The sequence below is a fragment of the Pan paniscus genome, chromosome 5 (assembly GCF_029289425.2).
Source record: "Pan paniscus chromosome 5, NHGRI_mPanPan1-v2.0_pri, whole genome shotgun sequence".
NCBI lineage: Eukaryota > Metazoa > Chordata > Mammalia > Primates > Hominidae > Pan > Pan paniscus.
Genome location: NC_073254.2, coordinates 164,658,978 through 164,683,950, shown reverse-complemented (window position 1 = coordinate 164,683,950; position 24,973 = coordinate 164,658,978). Strand labels below are relative to the sequence as shown.

General features: G+C 37.6%; 1 protein-coding gene across 3 annotated transcripts in view; it reads right to left on the bottom strand.

Annotated features, from left to right (window-relative positions):
- The window catches only part of UTRN (utrophin), a 568,097-nt gene that overhangs the window by 159,023 nt on the left and 384,101 nt on the right, over nt 1-24,973 (bottom strand). For all 3 annotated transcript variants that reach the window (XM_014345496.4, XM_063605516.1, XM_008963924.6), the window contains one exon: nt 15,168-15,340. In XM_014345496.4, the coding sequence (XP_014200982.4) occupies nt 15,168-15,340 (173 nt within the window). The remainder of the gene's footprint in view (nt 1-15,167; nt 15,341-24,973) is intronic.

Here is a 24,973-nt window from a genome sequence, read left to right as displayed (position 1 = left end):
ACTTCAGCTGCGTCTCAGGATAAAAAAATTAATGTGCAAAAATCACTAGCATTCCTACACATCAACAACAGTCAAGCCAAGAGCCAAAGCAGGAACACAATCCCATTCACAACTGCCACAAAAAAATAAATTACTTACCAGTATAGCTAATCAGGAAAGGGAAAGATCTCTACAAGGAGAACTATAAAACACTGCCCAGAAAAATCAGAGACAACACAAACCAATAGAAAAACATTCCATGCTTGTGGATAGGAGGGATCAATATCATTAAAATGACCATACTGCCCAAAGTAACTTATAAATTCAATGCTATTCCTATTAAACTACCAACAATGTTCTTCACAGAACTAGAGAAAACTATTTTAAAATTCATATGAAACCAAAAAAGAGCACAATAGCCAAGGCAATCCTAAGCAAAAAGAATAAAGCTGGAGGCATCATGATACCTGACTTCAGACTATACTACAGGTCTATATTAACCAAAACAGCACGGTACTGGTACAAAAATAGACACATAGACCAATGGAACAGAACAGAGAACTCAGAAATAAGGCTGTATGCCTACAACTATATGATCTTTGACAAAGCTGACAAAAATAAGCAACGGGGAAATGATTCCCTATTCAATAAACATTGCTGGGTAACTGGCTAGCCATATGCAAAACATTGAAACTGGACCTCTTCCTTACACCATATAGAAAAATAAACTCAAAATTGATTAAATACTTAAATGTAAAACCCAAAACTATAAAAAAAAAAACCCTGAAAGACAACTGAGGCAATACCATTCTACACATAGGAATGGGCAAAAATTTCATGATGAAGACACCAAAAGCAACTGCAACAAAGGCAAAAATTTGATAAATAGGATCTAATTAAGCTAAAGAGCTTCTGCACAGCAAAAGAAACTATCAACAGAATAAACATACACAGTGGGAAAAAATTGTTGCAAACTATGCATCTGACAAAGGTCTAATATTGAGCATCTATAAGGAATGTAAACAAATTTACAAGGAAAAAACAAACACCATAAAAAGTGGGCAAAGGACATGAACAGACACTTTTCAAAAGAAGACATACATGCAGCCAAAAAGCATATTAAAAAAAAAAAAACTTCAACATCACTGATCATTAGAGAAATGCAAATCAAAACCACAATGAGATACCATCTCACACCAGTCAGAATGGCTATTAGTAAAAAGTCAAAATATAACAGATGCTGACAAGGTTGAGGAGAAAAAGGAACACTTTTACACTGTTGGTTGGAGTGTAAATTAGTTCATCTATTGAGAAGACAGTGAGGCGATTCCTCAAAGACCTAAAAACATAAATACCATTTGACCCAGCAATCCCATTACTGGGTATATACCCAAAGGAATATAAATCATTCTATTACAAAGACACATGCACATGTATGTTCATTGTAGTACTATGCACAATAGCAACAACATGGAATCAACTTAAATGTCCATCAATGATAAGACTGGATTGAAAAACTGTGGTACATATACACCATGGAATACTATGCAGCCATGAAAAAGAACAAGACCATATTCTTTGCAGGAACAAGGATGAAGCTGGAGGCCATTATCCTGAGAAAACTAATGCAGGAACAGAAAACCAAATACCACATGTCTTCACTTATAAGTGGGAGCTAAATGATGAGAACACTTGGATACATAGAGGAGACCAACAAACACTGGGGCCTATCAGAGGATGGAAGATGGGAGGAGGGAGAGCTATATATCAGGAAAAATAACTATAGGGTACTAGGCTTAATGCCTGAGTGATGAAATAATCTGTGCAACAAACCCCCATGACACTAGTTTACCTATATAACAAACCTGTACATGTACCCTGAACTGAAAGTAAAAGTTAAATAAAATAAACATGAAATCTAAATAATAAATAATTAAAAAATAAAATAAAATAGACAAGGTGGTGAATATAATAGAAAATCATTGAAAATCACAATACCAATTTTAAGTAGAAAGTATCAAATTATAGCAGGATCAATGTTACCATTTTTCACTTTCTAGTGCAACACTAGGCAGAATCCAAGATTAAAGACAAGGGATAGAGAGAGTATGGACATTGTAATGTCAGAGACTGGGAAATAGAAGAAGTTAAAAGGGGAAAGGAAATTCAAGCTCTTGACACTGCTGAAGTATCTTATGATGGGCTCCAAACTAGGTAGAAGGGATTAATGGAGTCTGAAAAGAGGAAGGGTTTAAGTAACTGAAGATTAGAAGAAAGATGTGAAAATTCAGGAAAAAAAAGGAATAAATGTTTAAAAGCTGGAGAATTTGACAGTTGAAAATACTGGAGGATGTGCATTTAAATATAATCAAGTTGGGGCCAGGTGCAGTGGCTCACGCCTGTAACCCTAGCACTTTGGAAGGCCGAGGAGGGTGGATCACTTGAGGCCAGGAGTTCGAGAGCAGCCCAGCCAATATGGCGAAACCTTGTCTCTACTAAAAATACAAAAATTAGCTGGGCATGGTGGCACGTGCCTGTATTTCCAGCTACATGGGAGGCTGAGGCATGAGCATCACTTGAACCTGGGAGATGGAGGTTGTAGTGAGCCAAGATTGCACCATCGCACTCCAGCCTGGGCAACAGAGCAAGACTCTGTTCCATAAATAAATAAATAATCAAGTTGAAATATTGTAGATCTAGCATATAAACTGAATAAAACTTTTTTTTCCCTAGATGGTGAATTGGAAGCATTGTTAGCACGCCTCTTCCACTTGGAAAGACAAAATAGTGTGTAAAGATTCATACTGTGAACTTATTTCCAAGAAGCAACACAGGAACTTAACAAGAAAACTGACAGACACCACAGACCCTCTGAAAGAAGCAGCAGGCTGCAGTGTATATCATGAGCCAGGCCAAAAATTGTAAGTCCCCAGAGTGTGAAAAAGGGAGAAACTGCCTACAGGATATACACACCCACTGGGGAACCTGGCAATCCAGGTCAGGGGAAAGGCCTTAACCCTACCCAGCTCCGGAGCTGATGTAGTGAGCAATGGGGAGTAGATGAGAGGGAACCACATCGGGATGTGCTGTGTGTGCACTCCTAGTCTCCAGAGGGATGAAGGGAAGTCATTCCTGATCCTGTCTCACAGGAGACCTCGTGGAGGTCAGCCAATTAACTCAGGCAGGGGTCGCAGGTTAAGAGAAGCTCCCAGCTGAGATTCATGATATAAACTTGAGTGGGCATAGGAGCTGGGTGCCCCTGCTTCATGGGCAGATGAGGATGGGCATGGCCTGAAAGCCCTGGAGTTTCCGTCTCCACTGGGAAGGCTTATGCTCTGGGGCAGTTTTGAGTTTCAGTGCAGACTGGCTGGAACTTTGCTAGCTGTTGCTGCTAGTGGAATGCTGCAGATGTGAGACCTGCCTTGCCAAGTGCAGGGAAGCTAGGTGGGTCTTACTGCTGCTGGCTACACCCCACTCCTCATTTGCACTCTTCTGTGCAGCAGAGGCAGCTGTGCTCCTCCTTGGAACACTACCCCAGCAGCCAGCAAACTGTCCTCTAATCCCACTAGGGCTGCTGCTTACGTCTGCCTGTGGAGAGCCAGAGCATGGACTTGCCTGACCCACCTCCCTCCTGGTTTTGCCCCTTCACTCCTCCTGGTAGCTTAACACACACACACACACACACACACACACACACACACACACAAAAAAAAAAAAAAAAAAAAAAAAAACAGAAACTTTTGGGAGCTCTATGGCCCCTCCCATTGCTTGGGACACCAGAGTACCTCCCCTGGGTAACATAAGGCAAAGCATAAATCCCACCAGTACCACCACAGCCAGTGCCCTTTTCCAAGTGCCACCTCCTAGCTGGAGGCCAACTGACACACTCCATGATAGCATCTGCAAGGAGAATAACACCACACCAGGAAGGGGAAAACTTGTGTGACCTTGGCCGTCACCATTACCTGCATCACCCTGGCTAACCAGGAGGCCCTGAGTCTGCCCACGTGACCTGTTCGTTACTATTACACATGGCATGTGAGAAAGCCAACACACTAAGGCTATTTATAACCAAGGAATATCACAGAGTCTACATCACTCCTCTGCAACCCGCCTCAGAGCTGGTGCTGGCACCCACTGCTGTGAGACTTCAGGACAGGTCACATCACTGGATCCCTTGCAGACATTCCCCCCGCACCAGCCTGGACTGTGGCAGTCCAAATGGGTTGCTAGACTGAGTGGAGCAGCAGCATTCACAGTAGTCTGGCCCTCAGGGATTCCTCCTCCTAGGGGAAAGAGGGAGCAACCTGTAGGACAAAAGAATGTCAAAAGAATGAAGACGGCAGGTCTTGAGTCCCAGACATTCCCACCTGTGGGAAGTTACTTTCAGCAGAGGCATGGGTGTAATGCTGGGCTCAGTGGAGAAAGTCTGCAGCTCTGCCCCAAGAGTCAGGCAGCCCTGGTGCTCGTGAAGGGTCTTGGAGGAGGGGACTTCTCTCCTTCACCCACCATTGCAGACACACCTGGGGCTGCTCCCACAGGAGCTTGGCGTGGGTGCACCTGTAGACAGCCATTCTAGAACAGTGGGGTGACTGCATCCCCACAAGAGAAGTACCTTCCAGGTTCAGGCTTACATGAGGGGTAGAGTCACAGTCCCTCTCTATATGTAACATCAGCATTCCTACAGATGGAAAGAGGTACCTGTGTCATCTGAATAGCCAGGAAACTGGGTCAGGAGAGTGACTGGGTAGTGGGGCTTTCCTGCTGGCCTGACAGGAGGGCTGAGGTAGCTTCCTCCCTTTTCCCTGAAAAGACCTCAGTGCATTTCCCTGAGAGATCCCCTAGCTGCCTCTGTCAAGGCTGGGACCTCTGTGCATCACTGGGTATTACATTATCCACCTGTTTGGTTTTTACTCATGGACACCTCCACTACTGGCCTGAAACCTGAACTGTTCAACCTAGTAAATGAAATACTGGATAAAATAAATAAGTGCACACCACTGGGGAATGAAATAACCTTCAAGAGACCACTGCCATTCCAATGCCACAGGAGACAGTGAACCTACTCACACACCAAGCACATTACTACTACAATGAGTATCTGAGAAAGCCATCATACAGACTCTATAACCAAGGAACTCATACAGAGTCTTCACCCCTGAAAGCATGCAGAGCTGAATTAGGTTACAATAAACTAGAATCATTAAAATCACATCCTCAAGGAGAGAAAAAGAAATTTAAAAGAACACATAGTCAAATCAAAAATAAATTCAAAAATAATTAGAATAAATAGTCTTCTGCAATGAGAAGGAGCCAGAAAAATAATTCTGGCAATATGACCAAACAGCGTTCTTTAACACCACCAAATGATCACACTAGCTCCCCAGCAATAAATCCAAATGAATATGACATCTTTGGAAATACCAGATAAAGAATACAAAAGGATGACTATTAAGTTACTCAAGGAGATACAAGAGAAAAGTGAAAAACAACATAAAGAAATTATAAAAACAATTCAGGACATGAATGAAAAATTTTCTAATGACATAGATTTAAAAAAACAGAACTTCTGGAAATGGAATACATATTTAAGGAATTACAAAACGCAGTGAAAAGTTTTAATAGATTAACTAAGTATAAGAAAGAATTTCAGAGCCTTGTCAAAATTCTGTCAAAAGCCTGTCAAAAGACAAGGCTTTCAAATTAACCCAATCAAACAAAATTAAAGAAAAAAGAATGAAAATAAATGAACAAAGTTTTCAAGAAATATGGGATTATGGAAAAGGGCCAAATCTAAGAATCACTGGTGTTCCTGAGGGAGAAGAAAAACCAAATAGTTTGGAAAACTTATTTGAGGAAATAACTGAGGAAAACTTCTCTAGCCTTGCTAGGGATTAGACATCTAAATACAAGAAGCATAAAGCAGTCCTAGGAGACTCACTACAAAAAGGACATCAGCAAAGCATATAGTCATCAGGCTATCTAATGTCAACATGCAGGAAACAGTTCTAGGAGCACTGAGACAAAAGCATCAAGTAACCTATAAAGAAAAACTTATCGAATGAACAGCAGACTTAGCAGACTGCTAAGTCAGACTCAGTAGAAACCTTACAAGCTAACAGGAATTTGGATCCTACCTGTAGCCTCTTTAAACAGAAAAAACCATCAGCCAAGAATTTTGTATTCGGCAAAACTAAGTTTCATAAATGATGGAGAAATAAAGTATTTTTCAGACAGCCAAATGCCAAAGGAATTTGTCATATGCATATATATTTAGGATTATAATATCTTCTTGTTTGATTATTTCATTATTATATAATAACCTTCTTTGTCTTTTTTTGATTATTTTTACTTTAAAGTCTGTTTTATCTAATGTAAGAATAGCTACTCCTCACTTTTGGTTTTCAATTGCATATAATATATTTTCACCCTCTTTACCTTGAGTCTATAAGAATCCTTATGCGTTAGGTGAGAAAGAGAAAATCTTCCCTAACTCATTCTATGAAGCCATTATCACTCTGATACCAACACCAGGAAACAACCTAACAAAAAAAAGTACAGACCAATATCCCTGATGAACATAGATGCAAAAATCCTCAACAAAATACTAGTAAACCAAATCCAACAGCACATCAATAAGATAACTCACCAAAACCAAGCAGGTTTCATTCCAGGGACGCAGGAATGGTTCAACATATGCAAGTCAATACAAGACCAGCCACACAAGAAATGCTAAAAGGAGTTCTCAATCTTGAAACGAAAGGTCATTATGCCCCAGAACAGAACCTTCTGAAAGCATAAAACTCACTGGGTCTATAAAACAATAACACAATAAAGAAAACAAAGTGTCTAGGTGACAATCAACATGATAACTGAAACAGTGCCTCACATCTTAATAATAACATTGAACATAAACGGTCTAAATTTCCCACCTAAAAGACATAGTGGCAGAATGGATAAAAACAAACCAAAGTGTCTCTTCAAGACACTCACCTAACACATAAGGATTCTTATAGATTCAAGGTAAAGTGGAAGAAAATATGACATGCGAATGGCAACCAAAAGTGAACAGTAGTAGCTATTCTTATATCAGATAAAACAGACTTTAAAAGCAATAACAGTTAAAAAAAAGACAAAGAAGGTCATTATATAATGACAAAAGGATCAATCCAACAAGAAGATACTACAATCCTAAATATATATGCGTCTAGCTCTGGAGCTACCAAATTCATAAAGCAATTACTACTAGGCCTAAGAAAAGAGATAGACTGCAGCACATTAACAGTGGGGGACTTCAACACTATACTGACAGCACTAGACACATCATTGAGGCAGAAAGTTAACACAGAAACACTGGACTTAAACTGCACTCTAGAACAAGTGCACTGAACTGCTTTTTACAGAACACTCTACTTAAGAACTGAAAAATATACAATCCTCTCATCAGCATATGGAACATTCTCCAAAATACATAAGGCCACAAAACAAGTCTCAATTAATTTTTAAAAATCAAAATTATATCAAGCGTCTTCATAGACCAATGAAGGAGAATAGAGAACCTAGAAATACAGCCAAATACTTACAACCAACTGATTTTGACAAAGCACACAAAAACATAAATTGGAAAAAGGACATGCTATTCAATAAATGATGCTGGGAACACTGGAAAGTCACATGTGGAAGAATGAAACTGAATTCCTACTTCTCACTATATACAAAAATCAACTCAACATGGATTAAAGACTTAAATCTAAGACCTGAAACCATTAACAATTTTAGAAGAAATTCTAGGAAAAACTCTTCTGAAAATTGGCCTAGGCAAAGAATTTATGACTAAGACCCCAAAAGCAAATGCAAATGTAGCAAGAACAAAAATAAATAAATGACACCTATTTAAACTAAAATGCTTCTGCACGGCAAAAGAAATAATCAACAGAAGAACAAAAAAACAACCCACAGAATGGGAGAAAATATTTGTAAACAATGCACCCAACAAAGAATTGATATCCAGAATCTACAAGGAACTCAAATTAGCAAGAACAAAAACAAATAGTCCTACTAAAAAGTGGGCAAATGACATGATTAGACATTTCTCAAAAGAAGATATACAACTGGGCAACAAACATATGAAGAAACACTCAATATCACTAATCCTCAGGGAAATGCTGGTAAAACCACAACGAGATACTACCTTACCCTGACCAGAATGGCCATTACTAAAAAGTCAAAAAACAATAGATGTCGATGAGGATGTGGTGAAATGGGAATGCTTAAACACTGGTGAGAATGCAAATTAGTACAATCTCTAAGCAGATTCCTCAAAGAACTAAAAGTACATCCACTATTTGATCTAGCAATACCACTGCTAGGTATCTACCAAAAGGAAAAGAAGTCATTATGTCAAAAAGACACTGGCACTCATATGTTTATCATAGCACAATCCACAATTGCAAAGATTTGGAACCAACTTAAGTATCCATCAATCAATGAGTGGATAAGGAACATGTGGTATGTGTATACCATGAAATACCACTCAGCCATAGAAAAGAATAAAATAATGTCTTTTGCAGCAACTTGAATGGAGCTGGAGGCCATTATTCTAAATAAAGTAACTCAGGAATGGAAAACCAAACACTACATGATCTCACTTACAAGCGGGAGATAAGCTATGGGTATGCAAAGGCATACAGAGTGATATAATGGACATATGAGACTCAGAGGTCGGGGAGGTTACCAAGGCAGTGAGAGATTAAAAAAAAAAAAAACTACAAAATGGGTACAATGTACAGTACTCAAGTGATGGGTGCACTAAAATCTCAGACTTCAACGCTATACAATTCATCCTTGTAACTAAAATCACCTGTACCCTTAAAGCTATTGAAATTGTAAAACTTTTAAAAAATAAATAAGTAAAAAATAAAAATGAACTGGATAAAACTGTAAAGTTAGATAACAGTAGACAGACAGGTCCAGTATATAATAAGCTAATGAAGGAAGGCACCCCCCTGGATAGGACTCATAACTTTAATGTGAAGGAGAGCTATCTTACTGATGAGGTTGTAAATAATTCTTATTTGATTTGATACAACAGAGGGCTCTTCACTAACTAATAGGGGAAAACCAATTGCATTCGGATGCACATGGCCAGGTCGAATGTAATAAAATAAAATGTGTACTCTGGAAAACAGTCTGCCCTTGATCTCCTGGAGATTGATTATCTCAGGGATGCCAAGATGACAGGAAATGTTAACTGACTCCCAGTGTGACAAGGTCTATGGGACTTAGAACAGGGATAAAGGCATTTACAGATAAAGTAAAAAGAAACTTGGAAATCAAAATATAAAAAGTTATGAATATGGATATTGGTACCAACAATAATAGCAGAGAAAAGGATGGAGAATAAAAGGTAAATGGGGCTGGGCGTGGTGGCTCACGTCTAATCCCAGCACTTTGGGAGGCCAAGGCGAGTGGGTCACCTGAGGTCAGGAATTTGAGACCAGCCTGGCCAACATGATGAAACCTCGTCTCTACTAAAAATACAAAAATAAGTTGGGTGTGGTGGCAGCCACCTGTAATCCCAGCTACTCGGGAGGCTGAGGCAGAAGAATCAATTGAACCCAGGAGGTGGAGGTTGCAGTGAGCCAAGATCGTGCCACTGCACTCCAGCCTGGGTGACAGAGCAAGACTCTGTCTTAAAAAAAAAAAAAAAAAAAAAAGTAAAGGACACTTGAATTAATGAGGAATGTAGAAGCGTGTCCTATATATAGATCAGGAAGAAGCAGAAATAAGATGATGAAAGATTAGGATAATGGATGCATTCACTTCTAAGGAGATGTTGTTGAAAGATGGAGAAGCAATGCTTAACGAGTCACAATGAGGCTGGCAATTGTCCCTCTTATCCCTGTGTGACAGGGCTCCCTTTTCAGGCAGTGTTTTCTGGCACCACATTTGATGTTTATGGCTGGTATTCAGGCCGTTTGGCGTCCATAGCAGTTGGTAAAGATTCAGAATATTCTCATTGGCTGCTAGGTGAGGAAAATGAGGAAATTAACCTCTATTGAAAAGAGTTTCAAGTGAAGTAGGCAATTAAGGGGAAACCCAACATTTAGAGAGAAAAGTGATGGAAGAGTTACGAGAAATATTTAAGACATAGGAGAATGTGTTCACAATAGAAGGCAGTATAAGGGGCAGATTGTGCATGAAAGGAATAAGAGGGAAGAACAGAGAAGTAGGGCTGAACAGTGTGCTCCACAGTGATCACTTTCAGTAGGCAATGAAGGAGTCAGGAGCCTGGGAGGTGGACTGCCTCTACAGATTTGTTATGAGAACACTCCTCCCACTCCTTGGGGAGGGATTTTCTCACTAAGCAGACTCCGGTCTCCTCTCCACCCCTGAAACAGTCCCTGCAAAGGTAGAGTGACGAATCTGATCTGTAAATTCAGGGAGAATAATTGGGCACGCTTAGCTTAGCCCATACGGTCCACTTGACAACAGGCCATGAAGATACTGAGTTCTTTTCTACTCTTCCATGTATGGTTTCTCACTTGGGAAGCCACCTTGCCCAGTGACTGCTGGTGATTCTGCCTCATTCTGGGGTTTGGTTGACAGCCCCAATCACCTTCACTATAAGTTACCACCTCCAACCTGGCCTCTATCAGTAATTAACATGGCATTTGAGTTCTCTATTGGCCACATGATGAGTGCCCCTTGAGCACACTTTGTTTCATACTTGTTCAGAATCCAGCCAGCAAAGGGGGAAGCTGTTTTGGGAGACCTTCTCAGAAATCCCCAACGTTACCGACCAAGAGAGAAAAACATAGGGTAGAGAGAATTCCTATGTCTTTTAAATTAGTGCCAAACAAAGAGGTAATCAATGAGAATAATAATAGCTAACAATTACTGAACACATACCATGTGCCACTATTTTTGGCAAATGCAGAGGCTAAATTAAATAACAAAGTATTTTATCTTTTATAAATATCCAAGTAATAACAAACATGCTATTTTAATTTTATCTCATTCATTTTTTAAATATAAAAATAAAGAAGAGATCATTTACGCCTTTAGCTAAACATACCTAATCTAGTTAAAAATGGCTTTTATCCAAAAGTCAGGCAATAACAAATGCTGTCTAGCATGTGGAGAAAAAGGAACCCTTGTGAACTGTTGGTGGGAATGTAAGTTAATATAAACACTATGGAGAACAGTTTGGAGGTTCCTCAAAAAACTAAAAATAGGGCTACCATATGATCCAGCAATCCCACTGCTGGCTATATACCCAAAAGAAAGGAAATCAGTATATCACAGAGATATCTGCACTCCCATGTTTGTGGCAGCACTGTTCACAATAGCCAAGATTTGGAAGCAACCTAAGTGTTCATCAACAGATAAATGGATAAAGAAAATGTATTTATACAAAATGGAGTACTATTCCACCATTCTGTCATTTGCAACAATGTGGATGGAAGGGGAGATCATTATGTTAAGTGAAATAAACCAGGTGCAGAAAGACAAACATTGACTATTCTCAGTTATTTGGGGGATCTAAAAATCAAAACAATTGAACTCACGGAGATAGAGTAGAAGGATGGTTACCAGAGGCTGGGAAGGGTAGTTGGTGGGGCAGGGGGGTGATGGGGAGGAAATGGTGATGATTAATAGGTATAAAAAACAGTTAGAAAGAATGAATAAGATCCAGTATTTGATAGCAAAACAAGGGTGATTATAGTCAATAATAACTTAGTTGTACATTTTAAAATAACTAAAAAAGTATAATTGGATTGTTTGTAACACAAAAGATAAACGCTTGAGGGGATAGATACCACATTTTCCATGATGTGATTATTATGCATTGCATGCACGCCTGTACCAAAATATCTCGTGTACTCCATAAATATATACACCTACTATATGCCCACAAACATTAAAAATAAAATAAAAAAAAATTTTTAAAGCCATACCTAATCTCTATAAAGCACGGACAGGTTAATATAGATACAGATACAGCTGCCAGCTGTTATAAACTTGCAATACTATCAACTATAATAATAGAGCAAATGCATTCTTCCCTCCTCTTCCCTTCACAGATGAGTTCCTTGAGATAATGAGACTGAGTAGACTCAGTTCTATTTCCACGTACTCACCTCCCCTTCTGTCTCTTTAGTCCTCTGCAATCAGATTTCTCCCTCAACCGAAAAAAAAAAAGGCCCTGGCAAAAGGCCACCAAAGCCCTTCTAATTGCTCCTGGACTCTGCAGGCCTGATCTTACTCCACTTCCTCAAGCAGTTTGCACCATTACTTATGCACTTCTTTTAGAAATCCCTCTTTCCTTGGCTCTTGACAGCATTCCTGGATCTCGTCCCTCTTCAGGATAGGGACTTCTCAGTTTCCTTGCTGCTTCCCTCTCCTTCACCATTCCTTATGTATTAGAGTTTCTTGGACTTCTTTGCCCTCTTCTAATGTTTCACCCTCTCTAATAACTAACTCACAATGGTTACCTGCCACCTGTCTCTGGACACCCCCTCCCATCTGTCTATTTCACCTACTGCTCTCTTTTGAAGAGCAGATCTCCATCTAATGGCTTTGGCTATCTTCTCCTGGATGTCTCACCAGTGCCTTAACAATGTGAACTAATTATCTACTCAATCTCTCTTCCCTTTCCTAGATGCCGAAAGTGTCTCCTACCAGGTCTCCCCTCTTCAGAACAGGCTTATCCGAGGCATCCTCCGTAGCTGTGTGAGGGATTCTTCCAAAGCCCAAATCTAATCATGTTACTCAAAAGGCTCCCAATTCCATCCACAATGGAAGGGAGCTTGGTTACACATAGGTGTGCATGACTTGTCTCTTACACCTCTGTCTTTTTGTTAGCCATAGTCTTCTCCCCATGACACCAGCAGCAAACTGTATTCTCAGCCAGACTTAATGTATTGATTTTCATATAAACACAGTGTTATTTCAAGCCCCTAATTTAGTTACCCTTCCCCAGTCATCACCTAGACTATCTGGGGAATAACTATATATGTTTCAAGGCTCAGCTAAGGAATGACCTCTTTTATGAAGCCTTCTTTGATCATCTGAAGTGAGAGTAACCACTCTCTGCTTTGGGCCCTACCTTAATCTGAACAGATTTGTGAACCTCTAGGGGTAGGGACTACATCTCATTAATAGCAATGCCTTAAGCACAGAAATAAGTTTTTATTACATGCTTGAATAAGTGCTTGAATCTCTTGAGGTGACTAATCAAAGTAAAAGTTATTTTAATTCATTATCACATTAATTTATTATCACATTTTACTGGAATGTCTGATCTACCTTAATGCAAAAGTCCACTGCCACAAGCATATTCTCCCATCTTCTAAAAATAATGTTAACTTACTTATTACATAATATTCCAACTGTAGTTCATAAGCTCTTTCTTTCCAGGTTAAAAAAAAATGTGTCATGATAGGCTTAGGCAATAACTCCCAAGAAAGACCAAAAATTTCTTGTCTGTAACTTTTTACTTAGAATGATCTGTTTATGATATAGGTCTTCATTAAATTACTCTTCCTAAATAAGTCATTCTCTAACCTCTGAAAATCCCAGCACCATGTATACTATCTTCACTAGGGCCAGCTCTGGAATTCTTAGGTTGCTGGCATAGACGACTTGTTGGATGCTCAGTGAATGCTTTTCACTATTAATATTTTAAATATTTTTGTTCATATTTATGAGGAATGGAAAGTTGCAACCTGATGGGATCTAGGCAGTTGAAAATTCAAATCTTAAAAAAGTATAATCCCTCACTACATAGAACTCCCTAATTTTCTTCTCTTACTAAGAAAAAGTAGTTGGCCAATGCTGACCTATTGTATTTCCCAATGGGAACTTTACACAGAGCATCCATGTCCATGCTGCATTGCTCCCTTCCTCACATGTAAGAGGAACTGCAAATTCCACTCTCTGAGCTCCAGAAGAATAAAAACCTTTCAATACATCTTAGAAAAAAAAAATTTAATTCATTCATGATAAGTAATCATTGAAGATTCTGTTCTCCATTAAATCTTGAAACCAGCTGAGGCAGATCCAGTGAGCCTCTTTATGTATAAAAATACTTAACTAGATGCTTTCTTAGGCAGGATTTACATAGATTAGGGAACTATCAAATCATTCCATTAAATCTTCATAGCAATCATGAGTGTTAAATATTTCTATTCTGATTTTGTAAATAAAATAATCCAAGGCTCAAAGAGGCTGAGTAGTTTGTTCAAGATCAGTGAGTAAATAGTAAAGTCAGAGTCAAATTCAAGACCATTTGGTTTAAAGGTTGTATACATGGTACAAGGCAAAACACAAAACAAAACAAAAGCTGATCCAGGACTTCCTGCCAATGTTCTGCTTTTAGATTTTTGCTCAATAACATATTTTTCCGCCAGTATTCACTAAATTTATATATAATTAGGAGCTGTCCACTCTCTATTAAATATGATCTTAAAATATTCTTGACCCCAATAACACTAATCATACTGTCTCTCTGGGTAATTTTCAAGGTCTTTTCCTAGTCAGAATTCTGGTCCTAAGGTTCATCCTTATTTAATTTTACTCTCTCCAAATGCAGACATGAATCATCAATTTTCCATTTTAGTGTCCATAAGAGATATTTAATTTCTATAAATACATCTTGAATGAGGCATAAAAACAACATGATTAAGCAAAACATGTTCACTGCCAAGAGTAAAAAAGATCTAGATTCGAACTCTGACTTGGCACTTCTTAGCCCCAAAACTTGGCAAGTTCCTTATATTCATTAAACCTCTGTTTCCTCATAGAAGAAATAATGTTACCACCCACCTTACTAGGATTTTTTGATTACGAAATAAAGTAACATTTGTAAAGATCCTAACAAGTACTTAGTCAAGGTAAACACTCAGTAATTAGCAGATGTTGCTAACAGTATTGTTACTAGTATTGTTAGATTTAAAATATATGAACATTTATGAATAGTCTAGAACAGGTGGCAGAGAGTATTGGACACAAATAGAGCTTGAACTATATAACTCAAGGAAACAGGCTTTGCATTAAAATTTTAAACTATTTCTGATGAAATAGCAGTGGTGGTAAGGCTGCGCTTTCTCTTTCTGATATACAAAAATCACAAGTATCTACCCCTTCCACCCCATTATTTTTATTTTGATATTGACTATTCTGACCTGATGCTAGCAGATTTTGCTTTTAAGTCATTCCATCTTTGGTTCATATCATCCAGTCGATGTTGAAGCATAGTAGCCTCTTCAGAATTTCCCAAAGCTTTTACCATCTTCTGCCTGTTTCCGTCAATGCTTTTAAATATGTCATTGTGGGCATCAATTTCTGCCTGGATGTCCTAAACAGAAAAAAGCAAATAGATAATGCAAGTGTTAGGAATCAGTATATCTTTATATTCACAGATGAGTTGCTCTCAAGCAAAATAGTTCATTTCACCTTAAATTATAAGAAATTCAAGTGCTTCCAAAATTCTTATTATTCTGAAAATTATAGTCTTTAAATCTTCAGTACCTCCAGCTTTGTTCTTTTTGCTTAGGATTGTCTTGGCTATACAGGCTCTTTTTTGGTTCCATATGAAATTTAAAGTCATTTTCTCTAGGTCTGTGAAGAAAGTCAATGGTAGCTTGATAGGAATAGCACTGAATCTATCAATTACTCTGGGCAGCAAAAGAAACTACCATCAGAGTGAACAGGCAACCTACAGAATGGGAGAAAATTTCTGCAATCTATCCATCTGACAAAGGGCTAATATCCAGAATCTACGAGGAACTTAAATTTACAAGAAAAAAAGCAAACAACCCCATCAAAAAGTGGGCAAAGGATTCAAAGTGACACTTCTCAAAAGAAGACATTTTTGTGGCCAACAAACATATGAAAAAAAGCTCATCAGCACTGGTCATTAGAGAAATGCAAATCAAAACCACAATGAGATACCATCTCTTGCCAGTTAGAATGGCAAGTACACAACAGGTGCTGGCGAGGATGTGGTGAAATTGGAATGCTTTTACACTGTTGGTGGGAGTGTAAATTAGTACAACCATTGTGGAAGACAGTGTGGTGATTCCTCAAGGATATAGAACCAAAAATACCATTTGACCCAGAATCCCATTACTGGGTATATACCCAAAGGATTATAAATCATTCTACCATAAAGACAAATGCACATGTATGTTTACTGCAGCACTATTTACAGTAACAAAGACTTGAAACCAACCCAAATGCCCATCAATGATAGATTGGATAAAGCAAATGTGGCACATATACACCATGGAATACTATACAGCCATAAAAAAGAATGAGTTCATGTCCTTTGCAGGGACATGGATGAAGCTGGAAACCATCATCCTCAGCAACTAACACAGGAACAGAAAACCAAACACCGCATGTTCTCACTCATAAGTGGGAGCTGAAAAATGAGAACACATGGACACAGGGAAGGGGACATCATACACCGGGGGATGTCGGGGGGTAGGGCGAAAGGAGAGGGAGAGCATTAGGACAAATACCTAATGTATGCAGGGATTAAAACCTAGATGATGGGTTGATAGGTGCAGCAAACCACCATGTCACATGTACACCTATGGAACAAACCTGCACGTTCAGCACATGTATCCCAGAACTTAAATTGAAATTTTTTAAAAGGTGTTCAATACACTGACTCCTCAATTTTTTTAAAAAATGTATTGTAATCTATATTTCATGTACCAGCTAGTTAGATGTTGGTATATCAGATTCAATTAGCAATTTTTGAAATCTTATACAACTGTTGTTGCCAAATCATTGAACTTTGCTTAATATCCAACAGACTCTTACTCTCCCCTTTTCACATAGGTAAAACTTCCCTTAAAATATTACATCTTACAGAGGTCACTAAGATATTACATAACTATAACTAAAGTGTTTTTCACATTTTGAAACATTTACTAATAGTTTGTCCTTTCAGTCTTATAAAATTTATTTCTAAAATGTTAAAAGAATATTTTTATATACAAGTTCATCATCTTTAAGAAATAAAAACTAGTAACAACGGTTTCATCACACACCAGGGCCTGTTGTGGGGTGAGGGGCTAGGGAAGGGATAGCATTAGGAGAAATACCTAATGTAGATGACGGGTTAATGGGTGCAACAAACCACCATGGCACATATATACCTATGTAACAAACCTGCACATTTTGCATATGTATCCCAGAACTGAAAGTATAATTAAAAAAAAAAAAACTTTCAAAGTGTCAGCAAAAATGCTTCCAAAAGCATAGAATAACTGATATATTCAGGCTTATGCACACACAAAAACAGAGAAAGAGGGGAGAGGGAAATTTTGACAAGATCTAGCCTTTATGCACATATTTAAGTGATGTTATTTGATTTAAAATGGTTCTTAAATTTATCAACCTAATTATTTTATTATTGATATGAAAGATCATTCTTGGGAATAAGCACGAAAAACATATATTTGGCATGTAAATAACAATCTAATTCTTCTGTAACAGAAAAATTTCTGGCTAAGTATAAAGAAAGTACAAAGAAAATCAGTCTCCCTAACTTTACTTGCCCTTAATCTATTTTGATAACTAAATATAAAAGAAAATATTATCCCACTGATTTATCCAAAACAATTGCATGCATTATCTGGGAAATTTCAATAATTTATTTATATCTAGTATTAAATGAAAAAGCCAAAAAAAAGAAAAATAGTTTATCTTTATAAAATACATTTGGGGGCAGTTTAAGTAAAATTAGAATTATTATAAATTTTTTAAAAATTGGTTCAGATTTTGGGGAAACATTTGGCAATCTATATCAAAAGCCATAGACTTAAAATTCTTTTGAGGAAAATGGCAGATAGGAGACAGGTCTAATGCGCAGCTCCTGCTTAGGCAGACAGAACAGCATCTGGAGACTCACACTGTGAACTTTCGCTCCAAGAACCACTACAGGAACATACCAGGAAAACCAAAAGAATTCACAGACCCTTTCAAAGAAGCAACTTGCCACTGCAAATGCCACAAGACAGCATAAGCTCTTGGGAGTTTTACAGCCTTACCCATCACCTGAGATGACCTGAGTACTCATCCTGGCCAACATAGGGCAACATTATACCATCCTTCTACTACTGCAGCTGGCACTCTCTTGAAAGCACCACCTCCTGGCTAGAGGCCAACCAACTCAAGTTATGACAGCAACTCATAACAGAACAACCCTGCTCCAAAGGAGAAAACAACAGCTAATTCCACTGCTTACCGCACATCAGCTTAACCACAAGTCCTGAGTCTGTTCACATGACAACTTCACTGCTAGCATAACTGGCATTCGAGAAAACCAGAGTACTAAACCAAACTACAACCAAGGATTCCCACAGAGTCCACTTCACTCCCCTGCAGCCTCCACTGGAGCAGGTGCTATTATCCATGGCTGGGAGACCTGAGGACAGATCACATCACAGGACTCTTTGCAGACATTCCCTAGGATCAGATTGGAGCCCGGTAGCCCTGCTGGGTGGCTAGACGCAGAAGAGCACAACAATCACTGCAGTCTGGTTCTCAGGAAGCCCCATCCCTAGGGGAAGGGGGAGACCACTACATCAAGTGATCATCTTATGGGGCAAAAGAATCTGAACAGTAGCCCGTGAGTTCCAGATCTTTCCAATGAAACAGTCTATTCAAATGAGAAGGGGAACTAAAAAAGCAGTTCTGGTAATATGACAAAATAATGTTCTATAACACACTCAAAAGATCACATTACCTTTCCAGCAATGGATCCAATCCAAACCAACAAGAAATATCTGAATTGCCAGATAAATAATTCAGAAGGTTGATTATTAAGCTACTCAAGGAGGCACCAGAGAAAGGTAAAAACTACCTTAAAGAAATTTTAAACATGGCCAGGTGTGGTGGCTCATGCCAGTAATCCCAGTACATTGGGAGGCCAAGGCAGGAGGGTCACTTGAACTCAGGAGTTTGAGACCTGCCTGGGCAACATGGTGAAACCCCATCTCTACCCAAAATACAAAAAAATTAGCTGGAAATGGTGGAATACACCTGTGGTCCCAGCTACTTGGGAGACTGAAGTGGGAAGACTGCTTGAGCCTGGGAGGCAGAGGTTGCAGTGGGCCAAGGTCACACCACTACACACCAGCCTGGGTGACAGAGGGAGACCTCATCTCAAAAAAAGAAATTAAAAAAACAACACAGGTTACAGATGAAAAAGTCTTTAGAGAAATAGATATCATAAATAAAAGACAATCACAACTTCTGGAAATGAAAGACACACTCAGAGAAATGCAAAATACACTGGAAAGTTTCTAGAGAATTGAGCAAGTAGAAAAAAAAAACTTCAGAGCTCAAAGACAAGGCTTTCTAACTAACCCAATCTGACAAAGACAAAGAAAAATAATTTAAAAAAAAACAGCCTCCAAGAAATTTAGGATTATGTTAAACAACCAAATCTAAGAATAATTCATGTTCCTGAGGAAGAAGAGAAATCTAAAAGTTTGGAAAATTTATTTGAAAAAAAAAATCAATGAAAACTTCCATGGTTTTGCTAAAAATCTAGACATCCAAATACAAGAAGCTGAAAGAACACCTTGGAAATTCATCACAAAAAGATCATCACCTAGGCATACAGTCATCAGGTTATCTAAAACCAAAATGAAGAAAAGAATCTTAAGAGCTGTGAGGCAAAAGCATCAGGTAACCTACAAGGGAAATCCTATAAGATTAACAGCAGATTTATCAGCAGAAACTCTGCAAGCCAGAAGGGATTGGGGTCTTATTGTTAGCCTCCCTAAACAAAATAACTATCAGCCAAGAATTTTGCATCCAGTGAAACTAAGCTTCATAAATTAAGCCGAGATAAAGTCTTTTTCAGATGAATAAATGCTGAGAATTCACCACTACCAAATCAGCACTACGAGAAATCATAAAAGGTGCTCCAAATCTTGAAAAACGCCTTGAAATACACCAAAATATAATCTCCTTAAATCATAAATCTCACAGAACCTATAAAACAACAACACAATTTTTAAAAAAAGGGTATTCAGGCAGCAACCAGCATAAGGAATAGAATAGTACCTCACATCTCAATACTAACATTGAATGTAAATAGCCTAAATGCTCCACTTAAAAGATACAGAATGGCAGAATGAATAAAAATCCAACAACCAAGTATCTGCTGTCTTCAAGAGACTCACCTAACACATAAGGACTCATAAAAATTCAAAGTAAAGGATTACAAAAAGATATTACATGCCAATGGAAACCAAAAGCAAGCAGGAGTAGCTATTCTTATATCAGACAAAACAGACTTTAAAGCAAAAACTAAAGAGACAAGAAAGGATATTATATAATGATAAAAGGATTAGTCCATACACCTAACATAGGAGCTCCCAAATTTATAAAATAATTACTACTAGACCTAAGAAATGGGACAGATGGCAACACAATAATTGTAGGGGACTTCAATATTCCACTGACAGCACTAGAGGGGTCATCAAGACAGAAAGGCAACAAAAAACAATGAACTTAAACTATACCCTAGAACAAATGGGCTTAACAGATATTTGCAGAACAGTCTACCCAACAACTGCAGAATATACATTCTTTTCATCAGCACATGGAACATTTTTTCTTCAAGATAGACCATATGATAGGCCATAAAACAATCCTCAATAAATTTAAGAAAATCAAAATTATATCAAGTGCTCTCTCAGAAGACCACAATGGAATAAAATTGTGAATTAATTCCAAAAGGAACCTTCAAAAGTAAACAAATACATGGAAATTAAATAATCTGCTCCTGAATGATCTTTCAGTTAACAAAGATATCAAGATGGAAATTAAAATATTATTTGAACTGAACAATAATAGTGACACAACCTATCAAAACCTCTGGGATATAGCAAAAGCAGTGCTAAGAGGAAAGTATACAGCATTAAATGTCTACACCAAAAAGTCTGAAAGAGCACAAACAGACAACCTAAGGTCACACCTCAAGGAACTAGAGAAACAAGAACAAGCCAAACCCAAATCCAGCAGAAGAAAAGAAATAACAAAGATCAGAGCAGGACTAAATGAAAGTGAAACAAACAAACAAAAAACACAAAAAGTTAGTGAAACAAAGAGCTGGTTCTTTGAAAAGATAAATAAAACTGATAGACCATTAACATGATTAACCAAGAAAAGAAGAGAGAGGATATAAATGAGCTCAATTAGAAATGAAATGGGTGATACTACAACTGATACTACAGAAATACAAAAGATGATTCAAGGCTACCATGAACAATGTGAACACCTTTACACACATAAGCTAGAAAACACAGAGGAGATGGATAAATTCCTGGAAATATACAACCCTCCTAAATTAAACCAGGAAGAAAGAGAAACTCGGAATAGACTAGTAACAAGCAGCAAGATTGAAATGGTAATTAAAAAGCTACCAAAAAAAAAAAGTCCACACCAGATGGATTCACAGCCGAATTCTATCAGACATTCAAAGAAGAACTGGTACCAATCCTATTGACACTATTCCACAAGACAGAGAAAGAGGAAATCCTCCCTAAATCATTCTATGAAGCCAGTATCACCCTGATACCAAAACCAGAAAAGGACATAACAAAAAAGAAAACTACAGACCAATATCACTGATAAACACAGATGCAAAAATCCTCAAAAACATACTAGCTAACTGAATCAAACAGCGTATAAAAAAGATTATCCATCATGATCAAACGGGTTTCATACCAGGGATGCAGGGATGGTTTAACATATGCAAGTCAATAAATGTGATACAACACATAATAGAATTAAAAACAAAAAATCACATGGTCATCTCAATAGCCACAGAAAAAGCAATTGACAAAATCCAGCATCCCTTTATGATTAAAACCCTCAGCAAAATTGGCATAGACGAGACATTCCTTAAGGTAATAAAAGCCAGCTATGATGAATTCACAGCCAACATTATACTTAATGGGGAAAAGTTAAAAGCATTCCCCCTGAGAAATGGAACAAGACAAGGATGTCCACTTTCATCACTTCTATTCAACATAGCACTGGAAGTCCTAGACAGTGCAATCAGACAAGAGAAAGAAATAAAGGACATCCAAATCTGTAAAAAGGAAGTCAAACTGTTAGCTGTAAAAAGGAAGTCAAACTGTTAGCTGATGACATGATTGTATACCTAAAAAACCCTAAAGACTCAACCAAAAAGCTCCCAGATCTGATAAATAAATTCAGTAAAGTTTCAGGATACAAAATGAATGTACACAAATCAGTAGCACAGCTATACACCAACAGTGACCAAGCCGAGAACAAATCAAGAATTCAACCCCTTTTAAAATAGCTGTAAAAAAAATAAAATACTTAGGATTATACCTAACCAAGGAGGTAAAAGATCCCTACAAGCAAAACTATAAAATGCTGCTGAAAGAAATCACAGACAACACAAACAAATGGAAGCACATCCCATGCTCATGTATGAGTAGAATAAATATTGTGAAAATGACTATACTGTCAAAAACAATCTATAAATTCTACATGATTCCCATCAAAATACTATCATCATTCTTCATAGAACTAGAAAAAAAAAACCTCTAAAATTCATATGGAAGCAAAAAGGACCCCACATAGCCAAAGCAAGACTAAACAAAAGGGAGAAATCTGGAGGCATCTCATTAGCTGACTTCAAACTATACTACAAGGCTATAGTTACCAAAAGAGCATGGTACTGGTATAAAAACAGGCACACAGACTAATGGATCAGACTAGAGAGCCCAGAAATAAAGCCAAATACATACAGACAACTGATTTTCGACAAAGCAAACACAAGCATAAAGTGGGGAAAGTTACTCTATTCAACAAATGGTGCTGGGATAATTGGTAAGCCACATGTAGAAGAATGAAATTGGATCCTCATCTCTCACCTTATACAAAAATCAATTCAAGATGGATCAAAGACTTAAATCTAAGATCTGAAACCATAAAAATTCTAGAAGATAACATCAGAAAAACTCTTCTAGACATTGGCTTAGGCAAAGACTTCATGACCAAGAACCCAAAAGCAAATGCAACAAAAACAATTATAAATAGACGGGACTTAATTAAATGAAAAAGCTTCTACACAGCAAAAGAACCAATCAGCAGAGGAAATGGACAGCCCATAGAGTCACAGAGTGGGAAAAATATTCACAAACTATGCATCCAGCAAAGGACTAACATCCAGAATCCACAAGGAACTCAAACAAATCAGCAAGAATAAAAACAAATAATCCCATCAAAAACTTGATTAAGGACATGAATAGACAATTCCCAAAAGAAGATATACAAATGGCCAACAAACACATGAAAAAATGCTCAACATCACTAATTATCAGGGAAATGCAAATCAAAACCACAATGTGATAACCCCTTACTCCTGCAAGAATGGCCATAATTAAAAAATTAAAAAAAAATAGATGTTGGTGTGGATGTGGTAAAAAGGGAAGTTTTACACTGCTCATGGGAGCATAAACTAGCACAACCACTATGAAAAACAGTATGGAGAGTCCTTAAAGAACTAAAAATAGAACTACCATTTGATCCATCAATTCCATACTTGGGTATCTTCCCAGAAGAAAAGAAGTCATTATATGAAAAAGACATGTACACAGGAATGTTTATAGCAGCACCATTTGCAATTGCAAAAATATGGAACCAGTACAAATACCAATCAGTCAACAAGTGGATAAAGAAAATGTAAACATATATGTATACACACACACACACACACACACACACACACACCATGGAATACTACAATACTACTCAGGCATAAAAAGGAATGAAATAATGGCGTTCACAGAAACCTGGATAGAGTTGGAGACCATTATTCTAAGTGAAGTAAGTCAGGAATGGAAAATCAAACATCGTATGTTCTCACTTATAAGTGGGAGCTGAGCTATGATGACAGAAGGTCATAAGAATGGTATAATGGACTCCGGGAGCTCCAGGGGAAGGGTGGGAGGTGGGGTGAGGGATAAAAGACATTAGGTTCAGTGTACACTGCTTGGGTGATGGGTGCACCAAAATCTCAGAAATCATCACTAAAGAATTTATGGATGTAACCAAACATCACCTGTTCCCCCCAAAACTACTGCAATTTTAAAAAGCCATAAAAATGTTAAAATTATCTAACTTAAGAAGACTTATGTATAAAAATGTTTTAACACACTGATTGTTTTTAGAGTAAAAGAGTGGAAGCTATCATAATATATTAGTGGTGATATAATATTTTTAAAAACAGGATATAAAACTATATATTATGATAATTTCATTTTTAAAAGTACATACTTTAATTGGCATAAGCATTTGTGTATAATTTTACACATACACAATAGGACTACAAAAATAAACAAAAATAGTGTAACCTCTATAGAAGAGGATTACAGATAAGTTTAGTTTTCATCTCTATACTTCTCTGAGTTTTCAAAAAGTTAAACTCAAAGTTTCTTTTTATTAGATAAATCTAACAAATTTAAGATATAGAGTGTCTATCCAATTTTTTTCCTACACTTCCCTTATAAAATTGTCAGCATAACTCTCCATATTAGTTTGGCAATTATCTTTTCCTCCTGAATTTAATGGAAGCAACCTAATTGTAGCTAACTCTGGCATGACAGCCAGTAATGTATCATAAGTAAGTGTGAATTACAAACAGAAAAGCAGGCACCAGAGTTGGGTATGAAGATGTGGTGTGAGTCTCCATGGCTTTCATTGGTAATGAACAGTAAAACAGCTCACTGCAGAAATAAAAAACTTTCATTTCAGGCAATGAATCTGAATTAGTAAAGGAGAGCAAACTCCTAAACACCATAGTTCTATTGTCCTTCTACTCTGAAGCTTTTCTTTATAAGACTCTGCTATAGTCTGAATACTTGTGTCCTCCCAAAATTCTTTTTTTTGAACCCCTAAACCTGACAATAATGGTATTAGGAGG